The 19,981-nt window shown below is 40.1% G+C and overlaps 1 protein-coding gene across 3 annotated transcripts in view; it reads right to left on the bottom strand.

Annotated features, from left to right (window-relative positions):
- Window positions 1-17,484, bottom strand: part of TXLNB (taxilin beta) — a 55,307-nt gene extending 37,823 nt beyond the window's left edge. Inside the window, exons 1-4 of one of the 3 annotated variants that reach the window (XM_065931257.1) lie at window positions 17,356-17,484; window positions 14,518-14,676; window positions 14,236-14,427; window positions 3,751-3,842 (exon numbers count right to left, since the gene is read on the bottom strand). In XM_065931257.1, the coding sequence (XP_065787329.1) occupies window positions 3,751-3,842; window positions 14,236-14,427; window positions 14,518-14,662 (429 nt within the window). In that variant the 5' untranslated portion in view covers window positions 14,663-14,676; window positions 17,356-17,484. Of the gene's footprint in view, window positions 1-3,750; window positions 3,843-14,235; window positions 14,677-16,383; window positions 16,509-17,355 lie in introns of those variants that run through there. The other 2 variants (XM_065931255.1, XM_065931256.1) reach the window with 2 other exon arrangements.
- Between the last annotated feature and the right edge of the window lie 2,497 nt (window positions 17,485-19,981).

Genomic DNA, 19,981 nt, shown 5'->3' with positions numbered 1-19,981 from the left:
ATTAAGCTGGGGATATTCATTCATGATATTCTATCTTCATACTTATGTATGTTTTTACTTATTGGTGAGCGTTATTAGTACTTATTAGTGACCCAGGAAAAACTAGGTCCATATTACTATAAATATTAATTGAAATTGGTATCTTTCTTGAGGTTCAATTGGAAAATCAATGATATTTTATTATATATTTATCATGCTAACTTCATTTTGCACCATAGTTATTAGATATGGATGAAACTTCTTGTCCTTGTGTGTGGACTTTAAATGAACTGCTGTCTTTTCTTGAAATTTATATGTTATTATTACTGCTATTGCCATTTTCTTTTGGACTTTTCCTTTGGAAGATTAAACAATGTGTCAGGGTTTCTGAGCCTTAGCACCATCGACATTTGGTGACAGTTCTTTGTTGTGGGGGTTGTCCTTTGCACTGTAGGCTATTTAGCAGATGACCCCTACCCACTAGAGACCAGTAGCATCCCCACCTGTGATATCCAGAATATCTCCAGAGACATTGCATGTTGTCCCATGGTTGGCAAGACTTTCCCTCTTTGGGGTAACACTGCCCTATGTAGATTTATCTGAGCATCAGGAGAAGGATATTTGCTTATGTTTCGTAAGTTGGAAGAGATGATTTGTGCTTGCTCACTGACCATTTAAATGTTCTAATTTTACTGAAGGATCATACACATTTGAAATATAGCTAGGTCTATCTTGCTTTGCTCTAAATAAAACCCCTTAACTTTCTGACAGTTTTTTTTAGAGTGTGACTAATTTTGTTCAACTACTTCATTTATGTGATTGCATATGGTGTTTCTTAATGGATGAAAGCAAACATTACAACTGAGTCAACTTCAGTCAAATGCTGCCTCTGTGATTTAATAATACATTTAGACGTATGCCTTCTGTCCAATTCTAACAGGCATATAGGATTTTTATCTGCAGTTTCTCTTGTTCTCTCTCTCTTTTTTTAATCATTAAGTTAAAAAAGTAGAATTAATGCCAAGTAGTTTGTGATGTTGTAACTACTTATATATTGAGGAAATTTGCAAAAATATTTCTTCCAGGTCATTTCTTAATTTAGTCATGAGGTGTCCTTATTTATTTATGAACTTATTTACTAATAAAGTACAGTTGTTGATATTACAGGATTTAGAATCTGTAAGGGTGAGTGAACTTGAGTAGCAATGTGATTCACAGCTTTTGAATTTAACAATTTATTCTAAATTTATTTATTGCTTGGCTAGGAGGATAAGTGGGTTTGGGGAATTCTTGGAGTCCAGGGTGAACAGCCCCGGCTCATGAGAAAGATCTTGGTCAGACTGAATAAGTGATTCTTTTCTGATGTACTGCTGTGGGGCTACAGCAACATAAAGAGTAGTAGTCTGGAAGATGCCCAGTTCATCTAAGTATGGGGCATGGTACTAGAAACTAAATATGAATGGCCTTGGTGTGAATAAGTAAATTGAAGGGTAAATTAAAGGGAAATCAATGTAGTAATTATCGAAAAGAGCAAGGACAGACCAGTGAGGATGGGGTCAGATTTGGGGGAAAAATATTATGTTTGACACCTACTGTTTTATGGTGCTGAAATTGTTCATGAGTGGTTAACAGCCAATATTAAACAAGTTGCAGTAAAATTGATACACTAATACTTGCTTTAGAAATTTCTACCATTCTTTTGGAAAACAATATGGCCATTAAAAACATTTATACTGCTTGATTTAGTAATGCCAATTCTGGAACTTTTCCCTAGGATCGTAAAAGAGAAGGAACAAATCTCATGCATGATGATGTTCACTGCACCAATATTTGGTAAAACAAACAACAGAAGGAATATAAATGTCCCCAAACTAGAGAACCAGTAGAATAGAGTCAATTAATGGAAAATTTCATAGCTTTGACAAAATATAATTATGAAGAATATATGTGAAAATGTTTGTCACATGAGCTGAAAAACAGATACTAAATTCTATGTATCTAATGATAGTAGGTATACAAAAGGTATCTTTGTGTAATAGAACTGAAAAGGAAGACAGATAAAGCAGCATTCATGTTTTAGATTGTAGGATTAGAGATATTTTTACTTGCGTATTCAGCTTTTTCCTTATATCATTGTGATGTGGTTTATGGGATTAAAAAATAATTTAAAAGCATTGTTGGCAGAGTTAAGCAGCCACTAGTCATTCAGGGTTTCAGAATTTCTTTAAGCCTGAGCTGTGCTGTGCTAACTCGCTTCAGTTGTGTCTGACTCTTTGTGACTCTATGGACTGTGGCCTGCCAGGCTCCTCTGTCCATTGGGCTCTCCAGGCAAGAATACTGGAGTGGATTGCTGTGCCCTGCTCCAGGGGATCTTCCTGGCCCAAGGATTGAACCCAAGTCTCATGTCTTCTGCATTGGCAGGTGGGTTCTTTACCAGTAGGGCCACCTGGAAAGCCCCTTCTTTGGGTCTGTTGCATGACAATAAAGCATAATGATGTACATGAATGAACAAGGAAGAAAGGAAAGACTACGCAGGGATCACAGGATTAAAATCAGAGTGAAAACAAGCCACTCATAAACTCTGCTCCATCAATAGGGATAAGATGCAACCAGAGACCTGAGGAGTTTGTGGGTCTCAGTTTTGGAGACCTTCTTTAAAAAAAGAAGAAAATTTAAAAAAAAAAAAAAGAATTTTTTTCTTCAGGGCTTCACAGGAGCCAATGCAAGTGAGAGGCTCTGACTCTTAAGCTTTTTTGCTGTGAGGTAAATCTGCCTTCAGGGGCAGTCCAACCTACTGCCAGGAGGAATTGTTTTGTTGTGTGGGGCTGTCACTGCTTCTCTGAAAGAAATAAGTAAGTGAAAAAAAATGAGAAAAAGAAGCAGAAATGAGAGAGAGGTGGCATATTGCCCAGCCTCACTTGCGAGGACACCACATCTCCACAGTGGGTCTCGAACACCTCGGGGCTGGTGCATGGACCTGAGGTGCAACTCCTTTAGCCAGTTTTTGTGAGACTTCACTGCAACTAGTGGTGCTGGCTTTGCTGAGCCCTCTTCTTTCTTCCAAGTGGACTATTGTAAGAGTACTGGTGAGGAGACCATCCGCTTCATGGATTCTCTGAAGTCTGGTAGTGGCTTCTCTTCCTGCCACTGGCCCTAACTTGTTGAGAGGGAGACTGCATGTGGAGGATCTATAACTGGAAGCAAAATTCATGTCAAGTGCTTTGCCATTGTGGGGGGAGGAGAAGAATGTAGATCATGGAGAATAAATGAATGAATGAATGCATTCACCAGGAGTAAATGAGAATGTTTCACAAACTGAGGGGTGGAATTAAGTCAACCTCTACCTTACTTGAGAAGACCGTTCCCTCAAAAAGTCTGTGCTTAAGAACCGGTTGAAAGTTTACTTTTTATTTCTAGTGTACTTCTGTTTTATTGCAAAGCCAAAAAGAACTTTTAAATTTTCACAATGTTTAATTATCTCTGATTTGCTCCTCCATCTCTCAAATTCTGCACATAATTGAAGGTGGAATGATTCCAACTCTCTTCTCTTTCTTCCTTTTGCTTTTATTCCTCAGTTTTTCTGTTTCTTTCTTTCCTGATTTAAAAAATTTCCAGATTTAAAAAATCTGCCTTTGTGAATTCTGATTTTGACTTGCCTGAGGTAACCAACCATAGTCTATAATGATGTACCTGAAAAGCTAACAGCCTCCTTTTCTCAGCTCTAACCAGAGCTTAAATCTTTCTGGCAAAAGGGCTAATCAAAGAACTTACCAATTCAGCATATTTCTTGAATAAAAAGTCAAACTTTTCCTCAGGAGTTTGCAACTTGTTCAGATTTTGCATTAGCAGGTTGGCTTCTTTGCCTTAAAAGAAAACGAAAACCATAAAGACATTTTAAAAATTAAGAGTTGAACTTGAAGTCAGATGATAAGGGCTGGAATCTCAGGTGGTCTACTTGTTGTGCTAAGTCACTTTGGTCATGTCCGACTCTTTGCAACGCTATGGACTGTAGATTGCCAGATTCCTCTGTCCATGGGATTCTTAAGGCAAGAATAGTGGAGTGGGTTGCTATACCCTTCTTCATGGGATCTTTCCAACCCACATCTATTTGTTAGCTGCTATCCAGCCTTGGGCAAGTCACTTCATCTATCTGAGATGCAGATGGAATTTTTCTTTTTTTTCCCTTTGAAAAGGAATGACACCTACTTTGCAAAATAAGTGATTAATAGAGAAGTTTATAAAAATGTGTGGTGCAGTGTCAGGCTCATGGTAGATTCTCAATAAATGTTGACTATAAGAGTAGTCCTCAAATTTCCATCCCAAGAATTCGTTCTTAGTTACTTCCCCTTATATTCTAAATATTCCAGGGAATTTTGAACATTCTGATTAAAGAATAAAAAACCACTGACTTTATGGAAGAGTGGATCATCCACTTCCCCATGTTAACTATTAAAAAAAAATAAATAAAGGAAGCCAACCAGCCTATATCTGACTACCATAAAACAGTCGGCAATAATACCTGGAGCTGTAAAAAAATCCCAGCCCAAAGCTGTAAAAAAATCCCAGCCCAAAGCAGAGAAACTTCACAGTTTAGTCTGCACTTGTTTTTGATTTTGTTCCTTTAGTGCCTCCTTCCTTTTTGGGGAGGAAAACCAATTGTCTTGTTTCTGTGTGTGAGCCCATTTCATGCAGTTTGGGTGGGAATAACTCTGATCATATTTCCTATCAGAGAATAAAGTCAATGTATAGAGAAAATGGATTCAAGACATGCAGGGCCTTTTCCGCAGGCCTTTTTGTGTCTCTTTGGTTACAAGTTTAGCCTCCTGGGTCTTCCCTTCTCCCACCTAGACCTTAATTTCTGCTGGCAGTTTCATTTTCTGTTCCCAGTTAGAGTTTATGTTATGTTTAAAAACTCATCTGTTCATGATTATTTGATAGTGAGCCTTAGATTCTTTCTTTCCGTTCCCCATTGTTCTTTCTTTTGTCTTTTGAGCTCAACCTCCCAGTTAGCCTTCCTGAGATGCTTGGATCTTTGGTATCCACAGCGACACCTGTAGATCTTTCAGTATCCACAGGGTTGAGAGTTGCAGGCAGGAGCTGGACCCTGAGGCCTACACCATGTACCACTGAACGTATCTTTGCCAACAGTAGGGTCAAGGTGGAGCAGCTTCCCCATCCTCACCTACCTGTTATAACCGCCCTGTCTAATCTGAGTAGAGAAGTCAAGCCACCCAGCAGAGCCTCCGTTTCCTGATATAAATCTGCTTGAGAATGTTAACAATTTTGACAACCTCTCCTACAGGAACAGGCATTTCTCCTTTGCTGGAATTTTTGCTTTCATCCTGGAGAGGCAAATATATCATGGAATTAGGGTTTCCAGATGAAATATAGGACATGGGACACTCTTATACTAAAATATAATGGTGTCTCTGAAATTTAATGTTCCTTGGGTGGCTTGTATTTTCACACTTGCAAAATCTGTTAACTCTAATGGCATAAAAAAATTTTAGGTTTAGAAGGAACTTCAAAGAGCACCCAGACAACTAGTTAGTCTTATAGATTAAGAATAGAAAGCCCAGAGAAGCCCAAAGTTATGTAATTAGCACTGGCAGAGCCAAGGCTTGGATCCAGGGTTTGTCTATTTGTTCTAAATCACTCCACTCCCATGTGGAATTTTGATGCCAGGGAAACCTAGAGAAATAAAAAGAAACTTCTTTTGAAAAAAGAAAAAAATGACCTCATTCCTAACAGCAGGTTTCATCTATCTTTGCCCAGTGAGTCAGTTCAGATTAGAGACATGGTCTGAGACGGGAGAGAGAGCGGGGGTGAGTGATGCCCAACCAGCAACCCAATTATGGCCTGTGGCATAACGTTGCCTTTAAACTGATAAGCTCTGCTGTCCCACCCCAACCAGGCTTGGCTTTGAGTGATTTCTGTAGCAGCAGGGATGGCTTGTGTTGATCTGGCCATCCCTTCACCCTGGTCTTCAGTTTGTGGAAGGCGCCTATGTAATGACTGCTGTCATGGGTTACAGGATCATCCATTAAAGGCAGGAGACTGTACTGTTGATCTTGTCTGGCCCAGCACCCCGTATAGTGTTTGGTCCATGGCAATAGTTTAGTGAATCTTGGCATAATAATGGAACTAAACAGAGCCAACCTGTGCACACTAATATCATGTAAATCAAATAAACACTGTCCAGAAAACAACTTTGTGATCAACTGGAGGAAAGACAGGTCTTACTCTCACCTGTGACCTGTAATGTATGCTTAGCATAGCTCTCAATGTGAGTATTAACCAGAAAACCATATCACTCAAGAAACACTTGAGTGAGGCCAGTGGGTCTCTTTTTCTATGTTCAGTATCTTCTCCCCCTTTAGTTTTTCTAACAATGAGAAGTTTTTTAATTGTCACACTTGCTGAGGTCTTTTTCTGCTCTCATATTCTCTTATTTTGTATAGAAGTTTAACATTCAGATGCATCAATCCACCCTTCAAAAATGATTTCTAAAAAAAAAAAATCCAAGAAATTGGAGACAAACATGTACATAATCCATTCTTTGTAACATGAGAGAGTGTAGTTTTTACATGTTCATTAAAATTTTGCTGGACTAAAGTGCTGTGTCATCACTTCTTGGGAAATAGATGAGGAAACAGTGGAAATAGTGTCAGACTTTATTTTTTGGGGCTCCAAAATCACTGCAGATGGTGATTGCAGCCATGAAATTAAAAGACGCTTACTCCTTGGAAGGAAAGTTATGACCAACCTAGACAGCATATTAAAATGCAGAGACATTACTTTGCCAACTAAGGTCCATCTAGTCAAGGCTATGGTTTTTCCAGTGGTCAGGTGTGGATGTGAGAATGGACTGTGAAGAAAGCTGAGTGCTGAAGAATTGATGCTTTTGAACTGTGGTGTTGGAGAAGACTCTTGAGAGTCCCTTGGACTGCAAGGAAATCCAACCAGTCCATCCTAAGGGAGATCAGTCCTGGGTGTTCATTGGAAGGACTGATGCTGAAGCTGAAACTTCAGTACTTTGGCCACCTGATGTGAAGAGTTGACTCATTGGAAAAGCCCCTGATGCTGGGAGGGATTGAGGGCAGGAGGAGAAGGGGACAACAGAGGGTGAGATGACTGGATGGCATCACCGACTCGATGGACGTGAGTTTGAGTAAACTCCGGGAGTTGGTGATGGACAGGGAGGCCTGGAGTGCTGCGATTCATGGGTCGCAAAAGTCGGACATGACTGAGCGATTGAAATGAACTGAACTGAAAATGCTGTGTGCGATTGTGTGGAGGAGAGATTAGACCAATCATCTTGTGAGAAAGGCTGTGATTGCAATTTTAGGAAATGGGGTCATTAGGTGACAGTGTCAGACACAAGAAGAAAAATCAGCTTTATGTGTTTAAACTACTAGCAGTTTCTTAAAGAAGCCTTTCCTAAAGAGAAAAAAAACACTGAGCCTAATAATGAGATTAGCAAGAAGAGATAAGAAAGACTTCCTCAGTGATCAGTGCAAATAGAGGAAAACAACAGAATGGGAAAGGCTAGAGATCTCTTCAAGAAAATTAGAGACACCAAGGGAACATTTCAAAGGAAGAAATGGTTCCTTTGAAACATAACATAAGCAGAAGATATTAAAAAGAGGTGGCAAGACTACACAGAAGGACTATACAAAAAAGATCTTCATGACCCAGATAATCACAATGGTGTGATCACTAACCTAGAACCAGACATCCTGGAATGCGAAGTCAAGTGGGCCTTAGGAAGCATCACTACAAACAAAGCTAGTGGAGGTGATGGAATTCTGGTTGAGCTATTATAAATCCTAAAAGATGATGCTATGAAAGTGCCACACTCAATATGCCAGAAAATTTGGAAAACTCAGCAGTGGCCACAGGACTGGAAAAGGTCAGTTTTCATTCCAATCCCAAAGAAAGGCAATGCCAAAGAACGCTCACATCACTGCACAATTGCACTCATCTCACATGCTAGCAAAGTAGTGCTCAAAATTCTTCAAGCCAGGCTTCAGCAATACATGAACCGTGAACTTCCAGACATTCAAACTGGATTTAGGAAAGGCAGAGGAACCAGAGATCAAATTGCCAACATCCATTGGATCATCAAAAAAGGAAGAGAGTTCTAGAAAAACATCTGCTTTATTGACTATGCCAAAGGCTTTGTGTGGATTGTGGATCACAACAAACTGTGGAAAATTCTTAAAGAGATGGGCATACCAGACCACCTGACCTGTCTCTTGAGAAATCTGTATGCAGGTCAAGAAGCAACAGTTAGAACTGGACATGGAACAACAGACTGGTTCCAAATCAGGAAGGGAGTACATCAAGGCTGTATATTGTCTCCCTGCTTATTTAACTTATATGCAGAGTGTGTGAAATGCCAGGCTGGATGAAGCACAAGTTGGAATCAAGATTGCTGGGAGAAATATCAGTAACCTTAGATATGTGGATGACACCACCCTTATGGCAGAAAGTGAAGAGGAACTGAAGAGCCCTCTTGATGAAAGTGAAAGAGGAGAGTGAAAAAGCTGGCTTACAACTCAACATTCAGGACTCCCCTTGTGGTCCGGTGGCTAAGACTCTGAGCTCTCAATGCTGGGACCCTGGGTTTGATCCCAGGTTGGGGAACTAGATCCCACATGCCACAACTAAGACCCTGTGCAGTCAAATAAATAAAAATAAATATTAAAAAAAAAAAACCCTCAGCATTCAAAAAACTAAGATCATGGCATCCAGTCTCATCACTTTATTGGAAATACATGGGGAAACAATGAAAACAGTGATAGATTTTATTTTCTTGGGCTCCAAAATCACTGTAGATGGTGACTGCAGCCGTGAAATTAAAAGATGCTTGTTCCTTGGAAGAAAAGCTATGACCAACCTAGACAGCATATCAAAAAGCAGAGGCCTTACTCTGCGGACAAAGGTCTATCTAGTCAAAGCTATGGTTTTTACAGTAGTTATGTGTCGATGTGAGATTTGGACCATAAAGAAAGCTGAGCACCGAAGAACTATGCTTTTGAACTGTGGTGTTGGAGAAGACTCTTGAGAGTTCCTTGGACTGCAAGGAGATCCAACCAGTCCATCCTAAAGGAAATCTGTCCTAAATATTCATTGGAGGGACTGATGCTGAAGCTGAAGCTCCAGTAGTTTGGCCACCTGATGTGAAGAACTGACTCATTGGAAAAGACCCTGATGCTGGGAAAGGTTGAAGGCAGGAGGAGATGGGGATGACAGAGGGTGAGATGATTGGATAGCATCACCAACTCAATGGACATGAGTTTGAGAAATCTCTGGGAGTTGATTTTGGACAGGGAAGCCTGGCGTTCTGCAGTCCATGGGGTTGCAAAGATTTGGACACAACTGAGTGACTGAACTGAATTGAACTGAATAATGAGATTATTTCAGGGAAAACAAAATAAAACAAAACCTTACAATAAAAAAGAAAAATGTCAGAAAAAGCAGTAAAAAATAAATATATCCATTTCCAACTTGGGTCAGAAGAAAGTACTAATCATTTTATCCCAAACAATTATTTTTCCCTTACTTCACTTACTCCTCTAAACCCTCCTCTGTCTTCAGGATCTGACCTAAGTTTGAGCATCCCTGTGAATCTATTCATGAACCCTTCAGTCTCTGTGGATTCCTCTCTCCCCCAAATTCCTCTGGTCTTCTACAGTTTCTTCCAGAAAATTTAGCATTTGTTTCAAAGCTACAGTTTGTTTCCTTCTCAGAGTGAAACTAGAAATCAAGCTAAAATCTTATAAAATAGACCACCTGGGAAGGTGACCGTTCTAAGGCAGAGCAAGTCAGTAGCTGAAAAGACTTGAGAAAACCAGTGTCCTAGTCAAGATGCTACTCAGAAGGTAGAACCGAAACTCCCTTGTAACTGGAGAGATGAAACCCATTAAACTGAACTATAGCCCCGCTAAACGCTTCTCAACCGACATACCAATTATTTTTGTCTATCTTTGGTCCTGAACAGGAGTGACTTTAGGTCTGCACTTTGCTTCCTTTATGACTAATCGCACAATCACATTGATTAGTTGAATAACCTTTTTTGGGCAGACTTTAAAACTCTCTAGGCTTTAATTTTCCTTCTAGAAATCGATACATTGACCAGATAAATTCTGAGCTCATAATAGACCTGTGGATCCGCTTTGTTTTTTTCCCAGAATTGTGCTTCAGACCCATGATTTCCTACTCAATCGGTTATCAACCTGAGTATCAAAAGGTATATTACATCTATCATTGTTTTGTGCTTCTTACTATGTGGTACTTATGCCAGTCACATAATGATGATAGAGGTGAGATGAATGAGACACCTGTGAGGTGGAGGATGGGGTGAGGGGAGGAAGGGACAGACTTAGGCGTTAACAGGACAGGTCATAGTGCTGTCTAGTGGGGAATCTGTTTTTATTTTGTTCAATGCCAAGGAGAAAGTGACTCCACCAGCTAAAGAGATTTTAGTGTTCCCTCAACTGCTCTGGTGTGTTACTTGTGGGAGGATATGCAGTCTGTAAAGGAAAAACAAGTCCTGGGTGCTTGGATTATAGAGACATTTCCCAGATATTAATCAGTGTTCTGTGAAAGAGGGATGTTTTTGGTCCAATAAATTTAGGAAATATTGTAAACTATGCCCATCACTATTAGAGATTTTCACTGTTATGTATGTTAAAGGTCAGAGAATTCTGGCAGTTGGGAAATTATCTTGGTCTGAAATTTCAAATATTGCAAAGCATATACTTTGGAAAATTTTGGGTTAGAGAGAACATTTCAGTATCTCAAAAATATCAATAAAGCAAATGTTATCTGACAAACATACAATAATTAAAGATTGGTCTTTGATCAAATATGTTAGCAAAGACTAAGGATATGTCTTGGATATGGATTGAATGACATACTCAACTTCTGTAAAAGTTCTGAATAGTTTCTAAAAGAAGACTACAGCTGGCACTTTATATTTTTTCCAGAAAGGTAGAGGAAGCATTTTCTGAAGCATAAAACCATTGCTTCCACAATCTGTTTGTGTCAAAATTACCCAGAGTGCCTTGGCCCCAATCCAGACCTACCAATTATGAATCTCTTTGCTCAGGAATGGCATTTTTGACAAATTCTGTATTTGATTCCAATGCACAGTTAAGTTTGAAGTCATTGGTCTAGACCATAGTTTAAATGACATAGTAATGTCGTTTAATTGATAAATAGCCAAGTAGTTTGTTGAAGCCACTGCAGGCAATTGAAATGATGTTTAAAACAGTGGTTGTATATTTAAATTAGCCTAAAAATGTTGTTTAACTCATAATGTAGATGAAATAGTACATTGTTTAGAGAATATACCGACAGTCTTCAGAGGAACAGCTTGAAAGTATCAGTGGCTTATACACATGTAATTAGAGTGCACCCATGAGGGCACTCTGATCACAAACATTGGTCCTGATAAACACATTTAGTTGAACTTTGTTAATGTATATATAATGGCAGAATTAGTTGTGACATTTTTTTCTTTCTCTAAAATTTTTTGATTATTTGGTAAAGGAAAGTGTGAAGTCACTCAGTCGTGTCTGACTCTGTGACCCCATGGACTGTAGCCCTACCAAGCTCCTCCATCCATGGCATTTTCCAGGCAAGAATACTGGAGTGGGTTGCCATTTCCTTCTCCAGGAAGGAGATTGAACCCTGGTCTCCTGCATTGTAGACAGATGCTTTACTGTCTGAGCCACCAGGGAAGTAAGTATGTGGTTAATATGCTTCCCAGGTACATCTGTGCAGTAAAGAATCAGGTAAAGAATCCTGCTAGTACAGGAGACCCAGGTTCAATGCCTGGGTCGGAAAGATCCCCTGCAGTAGGAAATGGCAACCCACTCCAGTATTCTTGCCTGGAAAATGCCATGGACAGGGGAGTCTAGCAGGGCTACAGTCCATGGGGTTGCAGAGTTGGACATGACTGAGCTACTGAACACAGCAGCACATGAGGTTAATACAGATTTTGAAATAACTCGTGGAAGACAGAGTAGAAACCAAAATTGATCATCTTTAACTTTACCTCTGCTTTCTTCATACCTATCCCCCATTATAACACATGCAAATTCCTATGTAAAAGTAGTTTTAGAGTGATAAAGCCAAAGATCTTTTCTGGTTAGAAACACTTGAAATCATTCACCCTTGCCATGTGATTTTATATTATCTTATGGAAAGTTTAACAATGACTAGTGCAAAGAGCTTATTTCTGAGATGCCTTGGATAGGGAACAAAAAATACCTCTATAACACAGAGCAGCTTTATTCTCTTTCCCAAAGTTTCAAAACACTAGAGTGATTCCAACCTTGCACTTTAGAACCTGGTATCATCTGAGTTAATCTTTATGCTGAGTAGGTAAAGTAGCTGTTTGAATGTGTCTTTTAGCCCTTCTTGAAAGCATTACTAGCAGTGGTTTCAAGCCTCATAGTGAGGTCCTGTGCCAGCACAGACATACTTTGGGGTTTGCACATAACCTGTTCACTGAAGTCTGAACCCAGTTCTGACTCTAGTGCCCATGATCTTTCACTCCGCCACACCGGCTTCCAGAAATTAGCAAGATGTGACCAGTATCTCAATAGATCATCCTTCCAGTTTGGAATGAAAGTGAAAATGAAAGTGAAGTCGCTCAGTCGTGTCTGACTCTTGGTGACCCCATAGACTGCAGCCTACCAGGTTCCTCCGTCCATGGGATTTTCCAGGCGAGAGTACTGGAGTGGGTTGCCATTGCCTTCTCTGCTTGAGATACAGGTATATAAACAGATGATTGCTGCAGAAAACTTAATGGAGAACTACAGAAGATGATGCTAACTCTACCTGGGCATGTCCGGGAATGTATCACATAGGAGGTGGTGATTGTAGTGTTTCAGTGAAATTTCACCAAGGAAGACAGGCAGAGGACACTCATATGTGTAGTAACATGCCCTCACTCATAGCTAAAAGATTAACTCTCTCACCCTTCTTGTATAGTCATTTTTGGTGTTACCAACCCCCCTACCCCATGCTCTTCTAACAATTTCCTGTGCCTGTTCTAGCACTTATCCTATATAACAATTAGTGTACATGCCTACTTTCTCTCTAGACTTAGAGGCCTTAACCAAAGATCTTTTTTTTATCTTTGTGTACCTCATAAAGACTAGGCATTAGTAAATATTTGCTGAGCCAGTTAACTAATGAGAGTGAAAGTATTTTCTGCAATTTTCAACATTCTATAATTAATATATTTCTGAAATTTTATTAAAATAAAAATATTTTATATATATAGTAATGGGAATACTAAAGTGATCCAGTGACATTCATTTTATATAAAAAACCATCCCTATATTTAGACTTTGTTTAAATCTAGATTCCACTAACTTTGCTTTGAACAATTTCCTTTTCATTCATTCACTCACTCACTCATCCTTATAACAGATATTCAGTAAATATTCATTGAGCACCCAGCACATGTCAACCACTGTTCTAGATGCTAGACATCCAATGATGTGCAAATACACACATTGCCCCTGCTTTTGAGATAAAAGAGCTAGTGGGGACAAGATATATTAATCAAATAATCACAAAAATAAATGTATACTCTCAAATGTAAATGTCAGGAAGGAAAGATACATAGTACAACTGAAATGGACAACAAGAAGACTTCAGGGTGAGACTAAGAGAATACCATTTGAGTTGTGAGCTAAGCGATGAGTTAAGTGCCCAGAGGGCCGAACTGGGAAATGGAGAGGGATTTCTAGGTAGAGAAAAGAGAATGGATCTGGGCCGTGTGGGGGAGTGGAGCATGGCCTGTTCAAAGAACTGAAAGAGAAGATGAGAATGACTGACTGCTAGACGGTGGTGATGACAGTAATGGTGGAATCAGGGCAGCGTGTTCAGAAAAGTGGCTTTGGGGGGAGACTTGCTGAGAGAGAAAGCTGGTTGGGGTTAGATATTAAGGCCTGAAGGACAATGTTAAGAGGCCTGGCCTTTGTTCTGTGAGCAGTGGGAAACCACAGGGGACAGAGAGTAGGTGGGTAACATGCTGAGAAATTCATTTTAGTTCTGCTGAGGGGGAGGGGGCTGGGGAAAAGCATAGTGAGAGAAGATGTAGGCGATCCCAAAGGAAGCCATTGTGCTAAAATCCAAGTATGAGGTAAGGCTTCTAACAAAGGTTGGAAGAAGTGCCCCATTTTAGGAATAATTCAAAGAAAAATCATACATTAGAACGTAACTACTTGCCTAATCCTTTTAGAATTTTCTTCTCCAGTTTTTGCTCTTTGTTGCTGACAGGCTCTTTGGCTATGGATGGCTCTCCAGTGGCTGCGGGTTCTCTCTCGGCCTCTTCAGGGGCCTCCTCGTAGTCTCCATCCTCATTGTCAGGTGGGTCTGTGTTCTCAGGCTGCTCCTTGACCACGATGGTACCCTCCTTCCCTGCAGCGGACCCATACGTGTTAATGATGTCTTCCAGTTGTCGGTTCAACTCTTCCGAGATATCGTGGGCTCCCCGTTCCAGCTCTATACCTGCCGCCTGCTGTGGTGCTGGGTGTGGGCTTGAGCATTCCTGACTGTTTTGCTTCTCCAGGCCATTGTGGCTGGACAGTGCTGAGCCGGCCCCCGCAGGCGTTGATGGTGGCTCCCCCAGCTGTCCAGGCTGATTGCTCTCCATACGGGGAGTGGTATCTGGTAGTAAGCAGAGCCAGGGGTGATGTAGTTAACCCAGTTACAGGCAAATGGTAAGGCTAGCCCCACACTGGTACCTACTGATTACACTTTCTAACACAGAGTGAATGTACTTCCACAAAGCATTGATACTGCAATTAGTTGGGTAGGAACAGTGTCATACAGTTAGCATATGTTTGATTTTGGTCTTTAATTTCCAATAGTATCTCCTATTGTTGACATTAACAGTTAATTCAAGGTATTATTTTTCATGGTCATTTCTGTCATTTTGCTTAGAATAGCCAATTTGTGTTACCATTCTCATCTATAATTCTATGTAGATTTACAATAATTGGAAATACATTAATTTAATGTTTAATCTACATTTAATGTCTACATTTAAATTGATACTTTTCCCCTAAAGTTAAAATATTGAATATAAGAGCCACTGACCTTACTAAAATCACAACAGTAACAGTCTAAACTCTATTTTAGTGCATATTGATTAGTGTGAGCCCATTGCGTGTTAGTCACTCAGTCGTGTCTGACTCTCTGTAGTCCAATGGACTGTAGCCCGCCAGGCTCCTCTGTCCATGAAATTCTCCAGGCAAAAATACTGAAGTGGGTTGCCATTTCCTCTCCAGGGGGTCTTTTAGACCTAGGTATTGAACCCGGCTGCATTGGGGGCAGATTCTTTACCATCTGAGCCTCCAGGGAAGCCTGTGAGTCCAATAATATAGATCAGTTATCATACTGGACACAGGAGGTACTTGCTTTTCTGGTATTGTCCTTTTCCCAGATGAGCAACATGTACTTATTAATCAGAAAAAAACACTTTTTTGAGGTTCAAACCAGCATCATTTTTGACATAAGACTGCATGAGGAAAGGTGTAGATTAACTAATAAACGTGTATGGAAACGTGATGATACTCATAATGACAGTTCCTTGAATTTCTATACCATTTTGATCCAATGAGGGCTTCCCTGCTCAGTTGGTAAAAAATCTGCCCTCAGTGCAGGAGACCTGGGTTTGATCCCTGGGTTGGGAGGATCCCCTGGAGAAGGAAATGGCAACCCATTCCAGTATCCTTGCCTGGGGAATCCCATGGACTGAGAAGCCTGGCAGACTACCGTCCATGGGATCACAAAGAGTCAGATGCGACTGAGCAAGCATTCTGTCTTTTGTTCCAATATAAAAACTGACTTTCTTTTAGGGGAAAAATAAACCCAGCGTATTATGACTTTCTCATCTCAATCAAGAAGCTCTAGGATAACAATAATTTTTAAGAAGTAGAAATGTCTAAAAAGCAGGGAGGGAATGAACCAGGGGAATAATCCAAGTATAGTATAATAATCCCAAGTAATCCCTTTGGAAACAGGGAAGGAGGGATGGGCTGAATCAGGCTTTCTAGGGTGGCTGGATATCACCATTTCTAGAGTTGCAATATGTTTGGCTTTGGCCTTTAAGTTATGGTGCATTTTACTTGTGAATATTAATGGTGGTGCTGCTAATTAGCAGCATGAAATTACGACAGGGTCCTAATAATCCACAGGCTATGCTGTTGTGTTGGCATGAAAGTGAAAACAAAAACACACTGCTCCATGCACTATACAGCTTCCTCCTCCCCTCCTCAGGGCAGGTGACGTCGAATGCTCGAATGCCATCAAGAACAGAAAACTCAGCGTCCAGACATTGCCACCCACCTGCGGCCCTCACCAAGTACTCACTAACTTTGAAGGAAGGACTGTTTTCTCTCACTCATTTTAATTCACCATCTTTCTTATCAAATGATGCAGCAAACAGCTTCATTGTCTTCATCACTGGGATTATTTATCCTGAGCCCTGCTTGTGGGGCACAGTCATCTATATATAACTTACGCTTCCCCTGAACTTGGACAAGGATCCATGGCACCTGCTGTCCAGCCAGTAGTTATTTTAAGCTCTTCTAAAAGAAGCCCTGGCCTTTAACACCTCATCTTTAGAACTCAAAGGAAGAGAATACTTAAATCAAATTGAAAACAGTAAACATTGATTGGTTTAAACCCATATGTGGGTTTTAAAGTGTTAGGGGGGCTTCTGAGGATGAAATAAAATCTAAAGTAAACCAGACTTCAAAGCAATGAATTTAAAACTAGCTGTCCATAGGAGTTTTAGTGTGGTTAGTCTGAATACAAATGTTTTGTTTATATTTGATTTATTCTTCATTCATCAGAGGCCATAATCATTGATGTTTTTTACATTAAGTTCATGGATCTCCTTTAAACTCATGCTCCACATTTACTTTAAAACAGAGTAACTGAGTCACTGTAAACCACAGGACTGCTCAATTCCTAAAAGTAGCCTCAACAAGTCCTCAAAAGGACAAAAACAAAAAAGTAAAACACTCTTGTTATTTGTAAATTGTCTGTCTCTATATCAGTTTTATAGCAAGGAACTATTTCTAAGTTTTATCTTCTATAAACTTTATTACCTATCTTTTGCCTCCTCTGAGAGAGAATTTTATTTTTCACTTGTCCTGGCAGTCCCAGCAGATGACCACACTCACACACATCCCTTCCTGAGCAACACATTTTACTTATAAATAAAACAATGGAAAGTTCTTCAGCCAGTTCACTGGCAGTCTCAAAGTTGCAAGTTTCGCACACCACAAACCGCACCCTACATCTCACAGGGCTCAGGGGAGTGTTTGTCATACTTACCAGAAGGCAAGGCGCTAAGCAGAATAAGAAAGGAGAGGCAAGAGGCAGCAAAAGCTAGTCAGAGCAGCAGCAGCAGCAGCAGGAGACCGGCGTGCGGCTGCACCCTTACAGGGGAGAGAGAAACCACACACTCACACACACGCACGCACGCACGCACACACACATGCAGTGGGAGAGCAGAGCGGGGGTGGTGGGGGGATGGGGGGGCAAGGACATCCTGTGACACAGCAGGAGAGAAACACACCCAGGCTTCAGTAGCCGTCTCCTGGGCAAATGTCCTAGGAAAAAGCAGCAGCTGATAGATCTTAGCTGATAGAGCTCCTTGTTTTGTCCTTTAAAAACTTTAAACTCTCAGTACACATGCCCATCGCTAGTGCAGTTTTTTACTATGATCGTTCTTTGGTACAGAGACCAGCTTTTCTTATTTCTTAGTTTATTTCCAGTGTAGCCTGTGATTCATCTTTTCTTCCCCCTCCTTCATATGCTAGCTTAATTCGTGTCAAGTTTCTAATAGGAAACAAGGAGAAAGAAGAACAGTGGCATAACAGAAAGAGGTAGTAGAAGCACTTTAATTCTGATGTCATCATTTGGTTTCTTTATAAAATTTGAATATAAATTTAGATGGCCCTTTGGCAGTGGGTTTAGTGCCATCTTCATGTACATGCTAGTTAGTGTGACCTCCGACCCCATGTCTTACTCAGGTAACTGCCTTTATTCAAATAAGCCCCAGGGAAGCAGTTGCTTTTTCTTCTTTAGTTGGAGATTCTCCACAGTGACATTTCCAAGTCTTTCCTCCCTTCTCAAATCCTGAACCTGTTCCTTAATCCTCAGAAAAAGAACCTCCTCTTCACTGACCATATAACGCTTCTTTTTCTTAACCTACATCCATTCCCCTTTTTTCCTGTTTCTGGAAAATATGTTCCCACATTTTTCCAAATTGGATTCCTCCATCAGAGCTTCTCGTCTTGAGACTGACTGGCATACTGATACCCACTGTGTTAGGCAGGATCGTGCTGCCAGAAAGGCTTCCACACCCTAATCTCAGGAACATGTGAATATGCTGCTTTACGTGGTGAAGGAGACTTTGTAGATGTGATCCACTTAAGGATCTTGAAACAGATTATCGACAATTACTGGATGGTTCCCACGTAATCACAAAGATCCTTAAAAATGAAAGAGGGAGGCAGGAGGGTCCAGGTCAGGAAAGTAGACTTGGTGATCTAAGCAGAGGTCAGAGTGACGGAAGGACACAAGCCAAGGAATGTGAGGAGTCTCGAGAGGCTGGGAAAGACAAGGAAGCAGATTCTTCTCACAGTCCTGCAGAAGGGATGCAATTCTGCTGACACCTGCTTTCAGCCCAGTGAAACTCATTTTGGATTTCTGACCTCCAGAACTATAAAAGAAGATATTTGTGTTGTTTATAAGCCACCAGATTTGTGGTAACTTGCTTATGGCAGCAAAAGAAATCTAACACATCCTACTCCCAAACTTTCTCACCCCTTTCTCTGAGTTCAGGGGAGGCATGGATTATGTACAGATGGATACCTAGTAAGTGGAGGCCAGGATAAAGAAATCCCAGAGGAAGACAATGATGCTGTTTACTGCATCATTTGATAATAAAATTGATGAATTAAAATGAGTGAGAGAAAAAAGTACTTCCTTTGAAGTTAATGAGTGCTTGGTGAGGGCCATAGTGAGTGATACTTTGTATTGGATTGTAAGAAATCATTCCAGAGCAGTCTCTCGATAAATACAAACAATATTTTGTCAGTGCTTCTCAAGTTTAAGTAATGTACATATTCTCTTAACAGAACGACTTAATGTTGAAATTAAAGGAAGAAAGAGAACTCACCATGACTGAAACAAGTTATTGCATTATTACTTCTACCAATATATACTGATATAAAAATAGGTATAACCTTCTGATATTTAGTTATTGTATGATAGAATTAAAAAATATTTCTTCAAAAACCATACACAAACAATAAATACAATTCATACTAACAACATTACTTTCGTGTGACAGATGATATTTTGCTGAACTTGAGTTGTTACCTGCAACATGAATGCTGGTCCTTCTGAGTCCACGGTATTCTTCTACAATGTGCTTTGTAAAATGACTCGACTTTATCAACTCTTGGTCCATTCAGATTACTACATAAGTTTCATTCATATGACCCGCCATAATTTCAGTCGGGCTTCCTTTGATACGAGTACATCACTTACTGCTGTTTCTCATGTTCCTGCAATTATTAAATAGTGCTGTTTGGAGCTGACTTAACTAGATATGCACATGATATTGAAGACACAAAATGAAAGATACATGTGTTAACATGGACATGACTGCTACCCAGATGACCCAGAATTGGCTTATACAGGCATACCTTGGAGATGTTGCAGTTTAGTTCCAGACCACCAAAATAAAGGTAATATAGCTATAATCAAGTCACATGAACTTTATAACTTCCCAGGGTATATAAATTATGTTTGCATTGTTCTATAATCTATATAGTGTGCACTATATAGTCTGCACCATAGTGTGCAATAGCATTATCTTAAAAATTGTACATATCTTAGTTAAAAAAAATACTATTTTGCTATAAAATGCTCGCCATCACCTGAGACT

This window comes from Muntiacus reevesi, chromosome 3 (genome assembly GCF_963930625.1).
Source record: "Muntiacus reevesi chromosome 3, mMunRee1.1, whole genome shotgun sequence".
Lineage (NCBI taxonomy): Eukaryota > Metazoa > Chordata > Mammalia > Artiodactyla > Cervidae > Muntiacus > Muntiacus reevesi.
The sequence above is the reverse complement of the archived record's forward strand: the minus strand, read 5'-3'. Positions and strand labels throughout refer to the sequence as shown.